This window comes from Coenobita brevimanus, chromosome 23 (assembly GCF_032717465.1).
Source record: "Coenobita brevimanus isolate Jiangsu-jjx chromosome 23, ASM3271746v2, whole genome shotgun sequence".
Classification (NCBI taxonomy): Eukaryota; Metazoa; Arthropoda; class Malacostraca; order Decapoda; family Coenobitidae; genus Coenobita; species Coenobita brevimanus.
In genome coordinates, this window is record NC_136976.1 from 44526 (window position 1) to 64562 (window position 20037).

Genomic DNA, 20037 nt, shown 5'->3' on the forward strand with positions numbered 1-20037 from the left:
TGAACATGACAAATTACTAACTGCAGTACAATACTTCTTCGCTTGTGTCAGCATACACAGCAAAAACCCCAGCCACAAGTGTCAGCGTACACAGCAAAAACCCTGGCCACATGCAAAACAGTAAAAGACTGGCTGAGTTACAGTACTATAAATGATGAAATTCTGTATGATTTGACATAGTAATAAGAGTCAACACACATGAAAAATCTTATATATCTTTTTTTTTCCCTCATACGGAACTAACACATGCAAAATTTTCATGTATTCTTCATCTATGCAAGTTCTTACGTTGCGGGGCATGGAGTGAGGTTGCAGAGGACGACACGAGCTTGTGGTCGCACAAGATGGGAACAGCGTCTGTCAGGCACAACCTTCTTCTTTCTCTTTCTCTCACAAGATAAGATGGCAGTCTGGTTTCCTTGGAAGGTTCAGAAGGAAGCAGGGTCAGGCAAAATGCTGGGTCAATCTCAGAAAAGTGGAGACACAGATAATATGATCAGCATGTGAAAATGTACAGTACCATTACTCACAGAACCTGATTGGGATTATAAGTTAGGAAGTAAAACCCTACAACATATCAGAAAGGGAGAAGGACCTAGGAGTAACTGTCAATGACAGACTATCTGCGGCTGACCACATCAGTGGGAAGGTAGGAAACATGTATACACTGCTTGCAAATATGAGAATAGCATTCACATACATAAATGAAGACATGCTAAGAAAGATAATAACATCATTCATCAGATCAACCCTGGAGTATGAATTAGTAGTCTGGAGTCCTCATCTCAAAAAACACATAGACAAGATTGAAAAAGTTCAAAGAGCAGCTACAAGATGGGCACCAAGAGTACGGGATCTAAGCTATGAAGAAAGACTAGAAAAACTGAATCTACCTACACTACAGGAGAGAAGGAAAAGAGAAGATATGATTATGCTATATAAATGCATATCAGGGAAAGAGAAAATAGACATAAATGATTACATAACCTATGGGGATGCATCAACAAGAGGATACTGCAAAAAATTGCATAAAGAGAGAGGCGATAAAGACGTAAGGAAATTTAGTTTCCCAAACAGGGCAACTGATCAGTGGACTGCAATACTGAATGAAATAGTGTGTGCCAAAACAATTAAAAAATTTAAGGATATGTATGATAAAAATGGTTAAAGACATGGGACAATATGAGTTTGACTCATTCCTGTAAAGATACAATTAGGTTAGAACACACACACACACACCTCCACCACATGGCCTGGAGCAGGGTGTGAGTCCTTTCTCAGCCCATTGGAACCTGGAGCGCCCTTTGCGCTGGTCCCTGTCCTTTCTCCGTCTCTTTCCACCTTCAGCACTGCCATCTTGCTGATGGTGGTGGCGTTGGCGTCCTTTCTTACCTCCACGCTGCCTAGAAGGTCTAGTAGAGACCTACAAGGAATGATACTGGGTCTGTGTAAGGGAAGAGATATGCTGAATATTTTATCTATGCTTGGAATTGAACTAGCAAGGGTGTTTGTGTATTGCTGTATCTGTTAACCCATTAACTGCAGCATTAGGTTTTGTGGTCGATCCCTCCATGCACAAAAAAATAAGATTTTTTTTTTTTTCCTCAAAAATAATTTGGCTCATAAATGAGAGAGTGCATGGAAAAGAATTGGAAAACCAAATATGAGTTCATTATTTACCTTAGTTTGGCTGTGGTATGCTATTTATGAACATTTGGATGAAAAACGTAGCATGGCTTAAAAAAAAAAAAAAAAAAAAAAAAAAGAGAGAGAGAGAGAGAGAGAGAGAGAGCTTGATCATATGATGTATGTAAGCAGTCACACGCTATTCTTCATATGATGTACGTAGCAGCTATTGGGTTAAGATGATGATTTTTGAAATCTTTGTTTTTTCAGTATCCATGATAATTCATTCTACCTGTCCTGGTTTATCATACCTGGTGTGAGTTTTCATACAAAATTTCTTGTTGAATCATATGTCGTCATTGTTTAAGGCAAACAGAGTAATAATAATCTCTACTAAAATCACAGTAATACAAGTAGATATACAACAGAAGTCTTTTTTTTTTGGTGTTTATCTGCAGACTTCAACCATCTGCATTTTAATGTAAACTGTACAATAACATGCAGAGCACCACTGGCTCACCGTCCTGTTGCCAGACGCTGACAGAGAAGTCTTTGGTTGAGTCAGCTGCACACCTGGATCAAAGCTGGCACGTTCAGGGGACTTTCCATGAATTTTTCGCTGACCTGTGAGCAACAGAACAGAAAAGCATTGATCAAGATATGGATCATATCACAAGATAGTGGTATACAGTAAACAAAACTCAGAAAGTAAAAAGTGCAATGTCAACTGTGCACTGTAAATTATCACCTTGCATGCCTTTGGAGCCATGATGGTGCCTGGTCCTGTGTGAGGTGGTGGAGGTGGATGGAGTGACAGGCCTGGCTAAAGGATGGTGGCGCTGATGGCCAGTGGTGGGGAAGGATGGTCGCCTAATTCCAGAAGTGCCAGGGAGAGGACTATCTCCAATGGTCCTACCCTGACCTGGAAATCTGGAATCTGGATACCCACTACCCCCTGTTGAAGTGGCCACTCCTGGCACTCTTGGGTACTGCTGGCCAGATATAAAAGATGTTCCAAGGGGAACCCCAATGCGACTTCCATCTTGACTGCCATAATTAGGATTCACAGGGAGTGGGAAGGAAGCAGAGCCAGGATTACCCAGGGGAGTGAGGGGTTGTCCATGCATATGGATTCTGGGAAGACCAGGTGAGCCTCGGGAACTCTGGCCTGAGGATGGGATTAGGGGGATAGTTGGGTAGGCTGGGTTTCTTCTAGAGGATCCAGGGGGATTTGTTCCCACACCACTTTGAGGGCTCAGTGAAGAAAGAGGAAGACTAGAATTGAATGTAGTGCCCTGCAATGTTGTGCCTACTGGCTGCAGCACTGGAGTTAGAGGTGCAAAACCACCTCCGTCCACATTTGGATATAGACCTGATCCACCAGGAGCTGGATTTCTCAGGCTGAAATTGGGATTCCTTGCACCAACATTTGTGTTTCCTTGTGGGATGGGCTGAAAGGAAGTCACATGGCTGGAGCTTGTCCGAACAGAACTTCTCCCTATGTTGCTTCCAGAGTTTCCTAAAACAGCAATGTTTGGCCTCACACCACCAGTGGGAGGACCCAACCCAGTTGAAGGCTGCAACCCACTTGAGGGAAGACCCAGACCATGTGTACTGCCACTTACATATTCCGGAAGAGGAACTCTGTATTCATACTTGATTCCTGGGTTGGGGCTCTGAGAGATCAACTGGTGAACGAGAGAAAGGACATGTTAGTATTACCAGTTAGAATACACTGTACAATTGCTGATCCTATAAATCATCAGCCAGTGATTTCATAGCTAGTACTGTATATGAAAAATGGATATTAATATTCAGTGGCAGACAGTATTTTGAAAATGTGGAATCTTCTCACAGTGAAAAGGTCTAGATATGTTCCCTGATTACCATGAAACATGAAATGGTTGCAAGAAACAGGATTTATATTATTTATATTATTTTGTTTTTGGCATGCCAGTGCCTTCCCGAACAATAAGAAACTACTGTATGTCACTGAAGGCCAAGCAAGAATGGGTAGAATATGAACTTTGAATATGAAACTGGCAAATTCAAGGTGAGGTCACAACAACATTATATACGTGCTGGAGAGAGAAATAACTATCGCTAACACAGTGGAATAAAGATCTAAGGACAATTGGATTCACACCAGCTGATCCTGGTAACGTAACATAAACGGGTTCATACTTAAGTACCTAGGAATGAAGGAATGGTGTAAGCAATGCACTAAAACAAATATCCTGGTGACATGGAGTCAAGAGAGAGGTAAGTATATCAGGAAATAGGGTGAAGAGAGGTTAGTATATCGGGAAATAGGGTGAAGCTGTCCTCTAAAACATTAGGATGAGCACTGAAGCACTGACACAAACTTGCAAACAATATACTGTGCCTGTCCAGTAGCCTTGTATGTGAATAACCCACAACAGACTCAAAGACCTAAGCTGAGATGAGCACTACAGCTAAGTGCATCATGCCCCATCCCCCCCTCACACACACACACAAAACCTATATGAATACATAATAGGGTACTGTACCTTAAAACCAGCATTAATGCTGCTACCTCCTGTGGCAGATTTTTCATCTAATATCCTGGGATACAAGGCTACTGCATCATCCAGAATACACAGTTACCTCCCCTAGGTGTTACCATTGGTATTCATTTTACCTACCAACCCATATGGGGTGGCTGGTCACCTGAGTCAAGTGACACTACGTGCCAGCACAAGGAATCAAACCCTGGTGGTACTGGGCTAGTAACCTTTCTCTTGTCAGATGATACAGGAACATGTGTGCAGAAAATTAAATTCTCCCTCTGTCACAGGCAAGTACCTATTTAGGATTATATGTCCAAAGACCTGGGATAGGGTACTTCAGTGCACAGTGCACTTTGTGCATGCATGGACCTGGAGCAAGTGGGAGGTGGGATAGTGGAAGGGATGCAAATGAATACAGTATACCCCTACTATTTTCAAACTGGGAAAAAAAAAAAACATACTCTTAAATTTTTCAGTGATACCAAATACAGTACATCATGCTCAAACCCTAATTCCGTGAGTGGCTGGCTGCGTGTTCGCGCGTGTATGTACAGTACTGTATTCACCTAGTTGTGATATACAGGAAATAAGCTATGCTCATGGGGTCCAGTATCTGTTTCTTAATAAGTCAAAATTTACTTTTGAACTCATTTAAGTTTTTAGGCTTGACGATCTCTTTGTCCAGGCTATTCCACAGGTCTATGCATCTATATGGAAACCTTGTATTTCTTGATATCCCTCAAAAACATTTTCAGTTTCATTCCTAGTCTTCTTGTTACTCTCCCATTCCATACAAACACACCTTCTCTGTCAATTTTTATTCCACTCCCATCATGGCCCTGAACACTGCAATCATGCCACCCCTCTCTCCTTTCTTTTGAGGGAGGCAGGTCTAGTTTTTCAAGCCTTTCCTGTACAACAGAAATGCCAGGCTAGGGGTCATCTTGGTCACTAATCTTTGTATTCTCTCAGTCCTTGTTTATATCTTTCTTTTTGTGCAGAGACCACACTACTGCTGCATATTCTAACTTGGGGCAGATCATCGCCACTATCATTTTTTTCATCATCTCCTCATCCATGTAATCACAGAACTCATCCACGAAGCCTTGCAGCTCCCCTTCGTTGTATCATCTGCTGTGTTGTTAAGTGAAGACTAAGGAGAGCTGCATACCATTTCTGACCATACCATTTTTAATTCCTGGGCATTCCTCTCAGTCATTTTCTCTACACCTGCTATTGCTTGGTTCAGTTTAATACTCCCTCCACTCCGGTCTTCACTGAAGAAACCATTGATATATACAAATACAGATGAGGCAACGGCTGAAGCAAGCAGCTGCCATCTTGATACTCGCAATAGAACAGTGACTAGTGCTGCAGTGTGCTTGGAACACAGATTTACGTATTTTGGGGATAAGATAATTCAGCACTATACCACAGTGTGCAGCGATCAACTGCACAAACAGACAGTCTAGGGAGTGTGGGAGAACTTTTCATCGGTAAGCAGGTATGATAAGGAGTATTTAGCTTGTGTTTTTGCATACTGAATAACTTCTCATGTGGTCTCAAGGCAGTATGCAGTACGTAAGGCACTGTTGCGATATGGTGGAATTTTGGTAGAATTTCAGTTCTTGGAATCTTCCCAACTACTATATGTGACACAAATAAATGGTGTGTCTGTTCTTTCATCTAGCAAACTTTACTAAGGGAAAGCACGGTTGGATTCTGTCCTATGATGATCGAGGTTTTAGAACACATCAGCTAGGATGGCCACATTGTGCCCATCGGATTCTGTCTTAGCCATATCTGTTTTAGCGATGGTTCTATTATTCAATGTTCTATAAAGTGGTTGCTATTATGAAACCAATACTGTCCTTCTGTGTTTGCAAGTCTTTCAAAGTATCTAACTGTTGTTTGTGCTTATAAAGGTACGACGTATCGCACTGCATGTTGGGGACAATATGCTCATAAGCACTCAAGGCACATTAGAATCAACACACGACAGTGTAGCGTGCAGGACACCCGAAATTTGAGTGTACATCGAGACCTTTGACTCGACCTCAGAGGTAGCTGGTCAGAGAGAGAGAAAAAAAATTGCTTAATGTAATGACCTGTGAGAACTGGAAGGCTATTAAATGAAGGTAAAATGGCTGTTCCCCGATAAATCGTATAGAAACTTTAAAAAGTGATCACATCAACCCTTTGATACATTTGCCCGCCATATAACCCCCCTTAAAAGCATCACCCAGGGATTTCACTGTGCCACGTCTTCAAGAGTGTTGCTACCGATGAGCCAATTTTCGGAGAAAACGGAAAAACGAGTTCTTCTTTTACGTGTATACACGCGTGTGTATGGATTAGATGAGAGTACAATGGCGGCTTCCGTCGCCGTGCGGTGGCTTCACAACTCGCACTGAGCCGAGCATAGCAAGCACTCTCCTTCTACAAGCGCACTCCATCTACAGAGCTCACAGGGTGAAACCCGCAAAATGCACCTTCATTGGATGTATGCAAAGGACTCTCTCTTTCCGCCATTATATAGCCGTACGAAATTGTTGAACTTCTACTGTGTCTTGTGCTCGTATCTGACCGAATCCTCCGGCTTTTACACTAATATCGGACAGAACCATCACTCACGCATTCAATTAATCACAATAGGCTGGCCTCCTTTTCGCTGCTGTTTTAGCGATATTTCTCCACAGTCAACACGGAGCTGCTCCTCTGTCAGCGACCTGTGTGTGTGTGTGTGTGTGTGTGTGTGTGTGTGTGTGTGTGTAATTCACCGGGTCGGTCAGGATCACTTGATGGTCGTGATCGTCAGCTTTTACCCTCCCGGAAGGGAGCTGAGAGCTCATATAGTCCGATCTAAGGGCAAGACTGTGACCTTCACACACTCACACACCCGTCCCCTTGCTCCAGGGGGACAGTAACCACCCGCTTCGTCAGTGAAACTTTTCGCAACCTGAGCGAGGCGCGAACTCCCGTCCACCAGTTGGCAAGCGAGAGCGTTACCACTGCACCAGCGAGCGGTGTGTGTGTGTGTGTGTGTGTGTGTGTGTGTGTGTGTGTGTGTGTGTGTGTGTGTGTGTGTGTGTGTGTGTGTGCGTGCGTGCGTGCGTGCGTGCGTGCGTGCGTGCGTGCGTGTGTGTGTGTGTGTGTGTGTGTGTGTGTGTGTGTGTGTGTGGAGATAAATATACTCGTATGCATGGACAAAATTTGTATGATTACTGTATTAGAATGGTGAATATGAAATATTTAAGTGGTTGTGTGGCTGTGTGAAGATATTCAGCAATACAGGACATTATGATTTACGCGGGTGGTACTTGTGGTAGTAGTAGTAGTGGTAGTGGTGGTAGTAGTAGTAGTGGTAGTGGTAGTAGTAGTAGCAGTAGTAGTTGTAGTAGCAGCAGTAGTAGTAGGAGTAGGAGTAGGAGTAGTTAGGAGTAGAAGTAGGAGTACTAACTGTAGTTGTAGCTAGTAGTAATCATCATCATTCTCAGCCGGCTGGCCAATGTTAGGAAACTGCTGTCAAGGTGTGTGACAAGCTTACGAGAATTAAACAAGGAGAGCAAAGAACAAATATAAGGTCTAATGAACCACACCTTCATTTATTATGGGGTGGGGGTGCTAGGGGGTGCCCAAGTACCTGTCCATTTTGCCCCACGTGTTCTAAGTGGCCCCTCTGCATGTACAGGTATACTTAATCGATCCAACAGTCAAGAGGTGATTTTTTTTTTTTCCAGCATCTACCCTAAATTAGTTCTGAGAGAGAGAGAGAGAGAGAGAGAGAGAGAGAGAGAGAGTGAGACAGATACATATACATAAGACAGACAACGGCAGAACTGGTGATGCAGAAGGTCCTTCTAATGACTGACCATGAAATCTATAGGTTCCATAAGAGGTCCTGGTGCTGAGAGCTGCTCTCCGTGGCCCTCCCCTGCGGGCGTGTACAGGAAGGTGGTGCCGCCAGCCTGGTACCGTCCCGCTGCCTGGATGTCCCAATTCCCGTTCAGGGCGTAGGTTCCATCGGACCGTCGTAGAGCTGTCAGACACACATGATAAAGTTTATTTTTATTATTATTATTATTTTGTATTTATTTATTTATTTTTTTTTTTTGGGGGGGGGATTTCTCTGTCCTGCTGCAGCACTGTCTGGTACACGTATAGTTTCTTCATTTTAACTATGCAGATTGTTTCGTCCTTCTGCCGCTATTTCCACAGTTCAGTGGTAGAATGAGACAGTACAACAGTTCTGCTTCCTTTCTTTGTACTTCTTCGTGATTAGCGCCACATTCTAGTGTTAATTGTTCCAGCAGTGCACTATTCACGATGGAGAGATGGCAATCTACAGTAGTTTATGTGAAGAGTATGGTTACTGTAGGTCCTCACTGTATCCCGGCATTTTCTTATGATATACAGTACAGTAGATACTCGATTTAACGAACACTGATTTAGCAGACGCCCATGATGGCAGAATCATTTTTTCCAGTATTTTTTGCCCAAAGGGAAATTTCCGTTAAGGAAATTCCATTCCAAAAACCACCAAATTACCGGAAAAAGTCCCGTAAATCAAGCACTTCATCGAGCCCATACCGGAAACACTTCCCTGACCGGCGGTGCACACATCCCAGTCAAGCTGCGGGGACTCGGCGACGTCGCTCGGACCATCTGAGCCCCCAGCTGTAAACAACTGCTCTACGCATGTGCTGCTTTGCCTTGGTATTGAAGCCTCCCCCCCCCCTCCCCCAGTGAACCAAACCTTTTATGAACCATGCCTAAGGTTCAGGGAAAGAAGGAGAAGGCGAGGCTTTCTCTTGCCCAGAATTTGGAAATAACTGAGATGGAGCGCCATCCCTGATGCTCCCCAGCCCCTTTGTCACCCCTGTACCACCTCGAGTGCTGATGGAGGTGTGTCTCTGACAGTAACTAAACCACCCCCAGGCATGACACAACTTTGGGGAGGGGGGCAGTATGGCTACCTGTGTCAAGCACATTTCTGCAACAAGTGCTGAACCCCTACTTTTGGAGGTACGCCTTACTGTAGTGTACAATCCCTATTTACTACACTATTTGGTACACTACTATCCTCACCTCATTCTTTATGTGTGAATATGTTAGTATAAGTCACTACTGTATGTATCTCTTAACATGTACACAATAATGTATTTAAGTGAGGGTATTAAGTATGGGTTCAGACTGCTATGTATAGGATTGAGAGTTGGCATAGTCTGTAGGTTTGGATGCGCATTGTCAGGAACTCAGCTTGACCGTTGCCTTCATGGATTTTGCGGAAAATGCCTCAAAAAACCAGAAAAGTTTCCCACGTATTGAACCTTAATTATGGAACTCGACTTTGCTGAAAATTTCAGAAAACGGAATAGGGATTGACTGAATGAATTAGTTTGTTAAATCGAGCATCTTCTGTAATTAGCTCTAAATCCACAGCAATTTCATGAAAATTGCCCCTCAAGTTTTCACTGCTACCTAGGCTATATAAGGATTATTTGTCCAGTTCCCAACTTAAAGTAGCTACCAAAGTGTCTGGAAAAAGTTGACATTTAATACAAAATCACTGGCTTATAATGGGGACTTACTGTATAAACAGGGTGTCCCGGGAAATGTGTGAGAAACTTCAGGAGGTTATCCTTGGATAAACTTAAAGTGAAATATGCTCTATCAACATGGGTCCAACTCAGTCATTGCAGAGCTTCAACTATTGATGACTATGAGCAAAAACGGTTTCCCAGTAACTACCCTATAGAAGTCATCAGTAACTGCATCTCCGTAACGCCTAAGAAATGTGCCCATGTTCGTATAGCAATTTTTTTCTACTCAATATTAGCCTAAGACTAACCTGAACTTACCACAAATTTCCCATGACGCCCTAGATATAAACCATACACTTGATAAAGCAGAATCGCACATTCATTTATCTATTCGTTATCCAATTACTTAATGCCACATCAGGAATGCAGGGGCCACTGACTGGTGTATTCTGTCCAGACATTCAATGCGACGGATCAACTGCTCTTCCCTGAGTGGCATTAGGTGTGGGAGAGAGAGAGAGAGAAAAAAAAAAACATTGCAGTGCCATAACCCACTATGCTGCAAACCTCTATTTGCTGGCTATATGGAAAGAACCCAAAATAGTAAATGATTTCCTGAATTTAAGGAAACAACAGTATTTGGCTTCTCACTCAGTGAAGAGTCACCTTAAAATAGCGTTACATCGTGAGTGGATGTGGATGGCCCCAATTACTATTTGCAAAATTTCCAAACTGGAAATTTCATGCTTATTACCGCAATTAAAAAGTGATGTGGAATATTTTTTAATTGTTTTATTTTATTTTTCAGCTTAATGGACCTACTGTAGAATTTTTCTCACCGAAAAAGTTTTTTGAAGGCTTCATCTCCGTGATGGTTAGGTTACACACCCCAGCAGGCACAGGCGTCACCAGCGAGTACCCATAAGGCAGTGGCGACCGGGTGAAGATCCCTGTAAAAAAAAAAAATCCATTAGGCCATGTCATGTATAGAAATATTATCCCTCTGACTACAGGTGATGTCATTTCTATACTCTTTTAACTCTAACTGGCCCAGATTTTTGTCATTTTGCAGCTTACTACACCAAACTTCACCAGTGGTAGAAAAAGACAATACTATGGTTCTACACTTTCACTGGAATTCTTCGAGACAAGCATCATAGCCTGGTGCTCATGTACTCCTAAAGCGTAGCATCCAGGATGGTGAAACGGCATTTTACGGCCGAACTTGAGGAAACAAAGGTCGTGTTTACTGCTGCTGCTACCAAATTCTTATCTTATATAACTCTGGAGAGGTCTCTCATACTGTCGAGGCTTATAAGCGCAATATCTAACAAAAATACTCCATCCTAAGTTAAGTGAAATTGTCAGATGTCACAAATAAAATTAAAGATATTCCCTGGTTCGAAGGGTGGATCAGCCAAAAACATTTAATTCATGGCTTTCTTTTTTCTTTTTTCTTTTTTTTTTGGGGGGGGAGGGGTACAAAAAAGGTAGATTTAACATTTAAGAACTGCTATTATATAAAGTCATGGTGTCCGTAGTTTGCACTATTAAGCGATGGAAAAAATAAATAGCTCAGCACAGCACAGCTCACCCGATATTATCCTACACAGATTCCTCTTGGTGGAGCAGAGGGCGCATGAGGGAGGGATCCTGCCGAGGTGGAGGCCCTGGAGCGTCTGGTGTGCCCCTAGAGCAGTGGCCTGGCCCGGGGTGAGGGGAGCACGACTCCCCTGCAGTGCCTCGGGTCGGGGTAGTCGTGCGGCCGCCAGCTGTCCAGCCGTCACTGCCTGACGCGGAAATACACTTTATTGAAGTCAGATGCATAAAATCAATTTCTTCTCGTATCTCAATTTTTCCCTTTTTTCCTTTTCCACCTCTTGAAAGGGAGGAGCGAGTTGCATGGGTAGATATTTTTTGCCCTCTCCGTTCATTGTTCTTCGTACACAAATAAATACGTCGTGACAGAGGATTGATTCAGGCCTTGTGTTGCTTGCTACAAGGCTTGGAGATTTCGTAACACCTACTCAGAGATTTATTTAAATACCTCAATATCCTCTTGAATGTTACTGACAAAAACTATGTCGATTTTAAAAAGGCATAAATAGCATCCAAGAAAATGCTACGGTGTACTAATATGCAAAATATTTCGAGAAGGAAGAGATGCTATGAAGCCTCATAGTTGCCGAGTATAAAACAATTTCAAATCCATCGTACAAAACACACACACACACACACAATCTATCTGCCTATCTATCTATCTGTGTGTGTGTGTGTGTGTGTGTGTGTGTGTGTGTGTGTGTGTGTGTGTGTGTGTGTGTGTGTGTGTGTGTGTGTGTGTGTGTGTGTGTGTGTGTGTTTACATGTGAAATTCTTCCACGATCGTCCACATACCTTTCGTTTCGTCGTGTCCTCAGCATTCTCCTCCTCCCCGGTACTGTCTATCCTACCCCCTGAGCCTGCCAGTACCTTCACGCTCTGACCCGCCTCGCCCGTCCGTCCATGAGTCTCTCTCCCCGCCTCCCCCAGCTCCTTCCCCTCCCCGGGCTGGTAGGAGGGGGTGGAGGAGGTGGAGGCAGCTGGAGAGTTAGACTTGTCGTCTGCTCTACTCCCGCTCATCTGAAAATTGAAGACATCATATGTGTCACTGCGCCATTAGAGAAAACAAAATCTGTGACATAGAACGTGTAAGCCGCTGTTCATGGTGTCCGTATCAACTGAATGAACACTCAGAAGTTGTCAGGAAACATTAAAAAAATAGGGAATAAGGAACGTCAAGAATTTTATTATATGCAGCGGCTAGGGCACACTTAAGCCCATATACAGGCTAACCTACCCTTTTAAACATTAAATGATAACTGTACAGCTAGGGGAAGATTCCCCCTCCCCCAAAAAAGAGCTATTACAGTGCTTAAAACTTAGGATTATTAGGCTGACTGGGGATGTTAATTTGGTTTCTCTCTCTCTGCATATATATATATATATATATATATATACATATATATATATATATATATATATATTCGGTTAACAGCCAGAAGCTGTTAACCGAAAGGTTAGTGGTTTGTGGTAGGTGGGGGTGCTCAACATCCACTCACTCGATATAGTGCTGCTCTCAGGTGACTGTCCTTTCCTCTCTTCTTTTCTTCGATCCCTCCTTCCTCTTCTGTCTTTTTTTCCTTCTTTCTTTCCTCTTCTGTCTGCGGGTAATTATACACTGAGTAACAAGCCAAATGGTTTCCGGTACACCAGGAAACCATTTACTACGCTGGGTGGTAACCAAATATCCAAACAATGGCGCCTGGTGGTTTAGTGGGTAATTAAGGCGCTCCAGCCGGATTAAGTCTGTGTAGGTTTATATCCAAGGGGTGGTTGGGGTTTACTGCTCACGTAATGCCACCCAGGGATGAATGAGGCTGGTCACTCATCTACAATGTCAGGACCAACTTGCCTAGCCCCGGGCTTGTACGCTCCGCATGGGGCAACACAGGATTAGATGATGATGACGATGATGATGATGATCATGATGATGATGAAATGATGATGATGATTATATATATATATATATATATATATATATATATATATATATATATATGAGAGAGAGAGAGAGAGAGGAGAATATATATCATCATCATGATCCGGACCTCCTTTCCCACCCTAGGGCAGGGTGAGGAGTAGCAATGTCCTGACAGCCCATATATATATATATATATATATATATATATATATATATATGAGAGAGAGAGAGAGATTGATTCAACTCTTCCTTTATATTTCTCATCTCCGTTTTTCCTCCCATATTCTCCTGAGTGTTTCTCATATGTGCCCAACTACTATAAATTCATGCTGAGAGAGGCAACGTTGTGCTGTCCGACCCACCACTGACAGCCAAGAAAGTAGATGACGGGTCACGCAGAGATTATATATATATATACTAACTTCCTGTGGCAATTCAGCCCTAACATACTTCTCCCGGGCCTCAGCATAGCATTTTCTCGTTCCAGCGCCCAAGCTTTCTATTCTTAAAGCTTAAAATCCCAGTGTTTTCAAATGGCAGTTTCGCCCTAATGGTTCACAGCTATATAATTCTGTCTTACTTCTTACTATACTTTTTTTTTCTTTTTTTTTTTTTAACTTGGCCCACATTTTCGTCCTTCTGCAGCTTATTTCACGTAGTTCAGTGGTAGAAATAGACATTACTACGGCTCTGCATCCTTTCCAAAGCGATTCTCTCTGACTAGCATCATTTTCCGGCGTTAATCTACTGTTGTAACTCTGCAGTCAAGAAGACTCAAGAAGAAGAGATGGATTTTAGTCTAAGTTAGAGTAAAAAGAGTATAGCACAGGCGGAACCTCACGGGAACTGCAGCCGTAAAGTGGGAGAGTGAAAATACTGGCCTGGGTATTACGATTGTGGGTCTTCCTGTCTCTAAGTCTATCTACAGACAGATATGTATGTATGTACCGTATGTATATACTGTATGTATGTATGTACGTATGTAATATTCTTAAACCTTATCTCTCACTCCTTTGTACATACATATCCTCTCTCTCTCTCTCTCTCTCTCTCTCTCTCTCTCTCTCTCTCTCTCTCTTTCTACACCAGGAATCATGTTGGCGGCTCGTTATCACTCTGTCTTCGGGACAAAAAAATACACACGCGCTCACATACTAGTTAACACACACACACACACACACACACACACACACACACACACACACACACACACAGCACCTAGATTAAAGGATTTTTAAGAAATAAGTGCGAGTCACTATAGAAAAGCACATAATAACCATTTTAGAAAATCTAAAATCATGATAAGCCAAAACACAAAGGCAATACAGGTGATTTAGAAATAGACAGATGGATGAAAATGTATGGTGTGTGTGTGTGTGTGTGTGTGTGTGTGTGTGTGTGTGTGTGTGTGTGTGTGTGTGTGTGTGTGTGTGTGTGTGTGTGTGTGTGTGTGTGTGTGTGTGTGTGTGTTTATTTTTACCTAAGTTATCAATATCACAGAGCAGCTTTATCTAAACACTTTCTTACAGGCCGGAAGCCTTACCTGGAAATGGCTAAGGTTTTAGGAACATTAAGGACTTCCTGATGTATGTGTCTACCATGCTCTGTGAACATAGGTTTGTTTCACATTCCTTTGTTTCCTTTCACTTCCACCTCTTCCACCCTCATACTCATCCTTCCATCCAAAATCATAACTTCCTGTCGTAATAAGAATGTAGTGTGGTTGTAGTAGTTAGCAGCAGCAGTAGCAGTAGTAATTGTAGTGGTGGTAGTTGTGGTTGCAACCCCTGGACGTCAACACGGTGGGCTGCAAGCTGATATTACCCGTCTTCGGTCCACCATCCTCCGTTCGCGGGGTTAGCAGGGAAATGAATGACATTTGTATAACCGGGCAGCGGAGCCACCCAGTTGCATAAGTGCCACTACATGAAGGCATCCCTCTCCAGCACCAGGACTGCAGTAAATCCTTATTAGTGTGTGTTTCCATCTATCAAATTGTTCCGTATATTTGGTTTTGTAAATTAAAGAAACGGGAGAGTCAGTGTTATATACTAGGTATCAGTGGGAGTTTAACAGATAAGTTTTATCTATTTACTGCTGACTTATTATCCTCGTTTTCCTCTAACTTGGCTTGCAATTGCCATCTCTCCACCTTGAAAGCTAACTGTTTCACTATATTCATACTAAAATACGATACTAATCATGAAGTAGTGGAACTGATACAGTGATGCGTTTTTTGCTACGTGAAATCAGATGCAAAAGGGCGAAAATCTGGGCGATGTTAAAGAAAACAGAATATTGCATTAAAAAAATAAATAAATAAAAGCGTCAGTAAAGGAGACATGTTAAATTTGGGTACGTGCCATTCGACTGGGATATTACCTCTCCTATCCTCGTTTGTCTTTCTTTCTCTCTTTTTATCCACCCACATAGTCTTCCACTCTTATATTCCATTCTTTCCCTTTTCCCATCGATCTCTTTGTTTCTCTTTTTTATAAGCTTTCATTCTTATACTTCGGAGTGTTCCATATCCTCGTTTCTCCCATATATTCACCATCATCGTATTTTCGAGAATTTTCCTGTACTGATCTATTTCCGCTCCTAGCCAATCAATTCCTCTCACATAATCTTACACTCTTATATTTCTTTGTGTTCCATCCTTCTCTCGAGTATATTCATCACCCACTTATCTTCCATCCTTTCCCTTTTCCCATCCATTAATCTGCTTCTTCGTTTCCATCATCTTCTATTTACTTTCGTTATTTTATTTCAGAGCGCTTTATCTCCTCTTTTTCCCTACGTATTTATCATCTTATTTTCTATCATTTCCCTATATTTATTCTCCTCCTCTCTTTACCCACCCTTTCCTCTCCCTTTCTCCCCCACCCATCCATTCATATGATCTAACAATCATATATTTTTGAGTGCTCTCTCTCTTTCCTCTTGTATATTCACCACTCTCTTATCATCCAACATCTCCCCCCCCCCTCTCTCTCTCTCATTCTCTCCCCTTCGTTTCACTATTATAATAATTCATTGATACATATGAGTGTTTGATCTCCCCCTCTTTCCTGTACATTTCTTAGTGTTCCATCTCCTCTTTCCTCCTATATATTCACCACCCGCTCATCTTCCATCCTTTCCCCTTATTTATACCCTGCGCTCTTCTCCCTCCGGCCTGCCCTCGCATCCACCCATCCATCTCCATCACTTCCTTTGTCCTCACCCTTCCTCCCCGCCTAGAAATTACGGGATATCACCGACCAATTAGTTGTACATCAGTCCTCAGTAAAATATTGAAGGGAATTATAGGATAAGCTAGGAAGTTGTAAAACAGATAGAGAGAGACAGAGAGACAGACAGACAGACAGAGACAGAGAGGCAGACAGACAGACAGAGGGGGGGCATATGAGAAATGATGGTAGACGAAGATGGTGGATAAGGAAAGAATAGGGAAGATAAGAAGATGAAGAGTAACATAAGGAGAAAGCTGGTAGGAGAGGAGGTTTAGGCCTACCTTCTTTAATCCTATGATGTATATGAAAAATTCTGGTACTTCTAAGCGATTATACACAGTTTTTAAAAGATTTTTCTTTTATATAATTTTGGGCTATTTTGCTACCTACAGACTATTTCTATTTTAGCTCAAAAAATTATCTTGCACTGGAAAGGATAAAGTTGTTTCTAACCTTCTGGTTTGAAGATTGTCACCTGTGCTAAATACAATACAACCATCTCTATCAATCTATCAGTTCGGTTCAGGTTCTGGCCACTGGTGAGGGTGTGTGTGCGTGTGTGGCGGAGTGAGCGGGATAAAATGATGCCTTTTTTTTTTTTTTGTAGCTTGCCATTTTTGTATTCAGCTCTGCAGTTTCCTTTTATTTTCTCTGTGGTTCTTTTTCTTTTTAGCTTCATTCATCCTCTCCTAGGTTTTTTCTTCCTCCTTTTCGCTTCTCCTCTCTCCCTGGTTCATTTCTTCCTCCTATTAGCTTTCTTTTATTCTCTACTTGGTTATTTTCTCCCTCCTTTTAGCTTCCTTTACTCTTTCCATGGTTATTTTCTTCCTTCTTTTAGTTTCCTTTTCTTCTCTGCTTAGTTATCGTCATCCTTCTTTTAGCTTTTACTCTCACCTTGCTACTTATCTTCCTCCTTTTCGTTTCCTTCAGTTCTCTCCTAAGCTCTTTTCTTCCTCCCTTTCGCTTCCTTGTATTCCCTCTCTGTTTCTTTTTTCTTTTTTCTTTTTTTACTATTTCTCAGTTACTATCTCCAGCTCACGTGTTCTTCTGCCGTAAAATGTAATCCTGGGACCTTTAATTTTTACGCAGCAAGTCATCTCAGCAATTTTCCCTTTACTTTAATTTTTTTACGTCACATCTTTGGTCTCTTTCCATATATATATTTTTTTCCCGGTCACAATTATTCTTACAGTTTCCTTGTACTCTCTGGCGCATCTGCAACCATTTTCTCTCAGGCTGCCTTTTCTCGGCATTCCTCTTTGACTCTTACCTACAGATTGTTCTTTTCACACATACTCTTACATTACACCTGGCGTTCCCATCTTTCCTCGTTTCGTGTGTCCACAGATATGTATACATTACAGCGAACGTGCTATAAATCTATCCATGACAGTTCTTCCTTCCATGAGTGTTCTTCCTTTTTCTTGATTGTCCTTCCCACGCCATCTCATCTTGTACTGTCCGTGTCTCACACTGCACTTCTACAAGCTATACTCGGTTCACTTTAAATGTACATCAAATTGCCACCTTCACTATGAATGATGAGTTGTAACAAGAAATTAATATTATATGGTAACAGTCATGAACAAACGTTACGTACAGGATGTAGAACGGCAGTATATTATCATTTTCTTCCAGTGAGCTACGGGAAATAAGCTGCAAGAAGACGAAAATCTCTCCCTAGTTAAACTGAATCAACTAGACAGTATACAGGGTACCCTCTTACTCATTCACTTTCAACTTCTTAACCACAAATCTAACTAAGTTCTCTCTCTCTCTCTCTCTCTCTCTCTCTCTCTCTCTCTCTCTCTCTCTCGCTTCACACGCCCTCAAATGTCTCCCTTTTCCACTCTCTAGCACCATTCCTTTTACACCGTTAAAGCCACACGTCCCTCCTCACTTCCTCTCCCTTTTCTCCTTTCTCCTCTCTGCCTCTCCCTTCTCCTCTCCCCTAGCCCTTCTCCCGTTTCTCCTCTCTCCTCTCCTCTTCTCTCTCTTCCCTCCCCCTCTCTCCAGCCTCTCCCTTCCCACTCTCTCCTCTCCGCTTTTCCTCCCTCTCTCCTATCTCCTCTCCTTTTTTCTCTTTTCTGCTTCTCCACTCATCCTCTCTCCTCCTTCCTCTCTGACCCCCCCCCTCTTCTCTTTACCTCTCTCCTCCCCATCTCTACACCTCCCAAGGAGAGGGCATGACACCCGAGCACCTATCTCAGTATTTCACCCCTTCTGTCTACCTCCCTCCGTCTATGCCCCTTACGGTGCTTTTGTGAGGCCTCGTCATATAAATCATACGGAAGGCTGCGTGTGGGGTGGAGGGAAGGAGCAAGGGTGGGAGTGGAGGATGTATGGTACCGGTAGTAGTAGTGAGAGAGGGAGTGAGGCGGAAGCGGGAGATATAGGGAGGTGTGTGTGTGTGTGTGTGTGTGTGTGTGTGTGTGTGTGTGTGTGTGTGTGTGTGTGTGTGTGTGTGTGTGTGTGTGTGTGTGTGTGTGTGTGTGTGTGTGTGTGTGTGTGTGTGTGTGTGTGTGTGTGTGTGTGTGTGTGTGAGAGAGAGAGAGAGAGAGAGAGAGAGAGAGAGAGAGAGAGAGAGAGAGAGAGAGAGAGAGGCAGGAGGGTAGAAGTGGGAGTGAAACATGTATGGGAGGAAGGGAAAAGGTGGGGTGGGAAAGGGAGATACGTGGGAGTGAAGGAACGTCTATCTGACTCGGTGGCTCGGTCGGTTTGCTACCAGTCTTACGTTCGGAGGACGTTCAATCGCGAGCTTGAATCCCATGAGTACCGCTGGGTTTGTGGGGTGGATGTTCACAAACTAACACCCGTCCGTATCAGCCAATAACCAACCCTACACCACAATCATCTGCTACACCATCTGTTTCTTGTACCTGCCCTACACTCCTGACCTACACCATACCATACCACTGTCTACTACCACTGCCTTCTCTTTCATCGCCTGTGCCTTGTATTTGTCCTGTGTAAGTGTGAGTGTAAGTGTAGATTAAGTATAGTGTAGGTATGGGTACGGGTGTGGGCATGGGTGTGTATGGGTGTGGACGTAGGAATGAGTGTGGGTGCAGGTTTGGGTATGGGAGTAAGAATGGATGTGAGTGCAGGTACGAGTGTGGGTGTACCGGAGGTATGACTATGCGTTTAGGCATAGGTGTGGGTGTATGTATAGGGATGGGTGTAGGTATGGGTATTGGTGTGGGTATAGGTATGAGTGTGCGTCTGGGAATGGGTGTGGGTATGGGTGTAGGTGTGGACAGGGGTGAAGGTATGGGTGTAGGTGAAGGCATGGGTGTTGGTGAAGGGATGGGTGTAGATGTAGGTTTGGGTGTGGGTGTAGGTATGGGTGTGGGTGTAGGTATGGGTAATGGGTATGGATGTGAGTGTGGGTGTAAGCGTACGTGTGTTATTGCAAGTGCGGCAGTGAGCCTAAATGCCAGGGTAAAAGTGTAATGTGCTGAGAAAGGACTGTTTTCTTTTAGGTTTAGGAGACTTCGTAACACCTCTTCCTAAGAGATTTATTCTACCTTCTACATCTAAATATCCTCTTTAAGTAGATAATGAAAAAATAAGAAATAACA

At 42.9% G+C, this 20037-nt stretch overlaps 1 protein-coding gene across 1 annotated transcript in view; it reads right to left on the minus strand.

Annotated features, from left to right (window-relative positions):
* The window catches only part of LOC145393044 (uncharacterized), a 34412-nt gene extending 15012 nt beyond the window's left edge, over positions 1-19400 (minus strand). Inside the window, exons 1-9 of the mRNA XM_080267382.1 lie at positions 19365-19400; positions 12095-12319; positions 11295-11490; positions 10540-10650; positions 8030-8196; positions 2375-3314; positions 2139-2250; positions 1240-1412; positions 289-418 (exon numbers count right to left, since the gene is read on the minus strand). Of these exons, the coding sequence (XP_080123508.1) occupies positions 289-418; positions 1240-1412; positions 2139-2250; positions 2375-3314; positions 8030-8196; positions 10540-10650; positions 11295-11490; positions 12095-12319; positions 19365-19400 (2090 nt within the window). The remainder of the gene's footprint in view (positions 1-288; positions 419-1239; positions 1413-2138; positions 2251-2374; positions 3315-8029; positions 8197-10539; positions 10651-11294; positions 11491-12094; positions 12320-19364) is intronic.
* Positions 19401-20037: the final 637 nt, after the last annotated feature.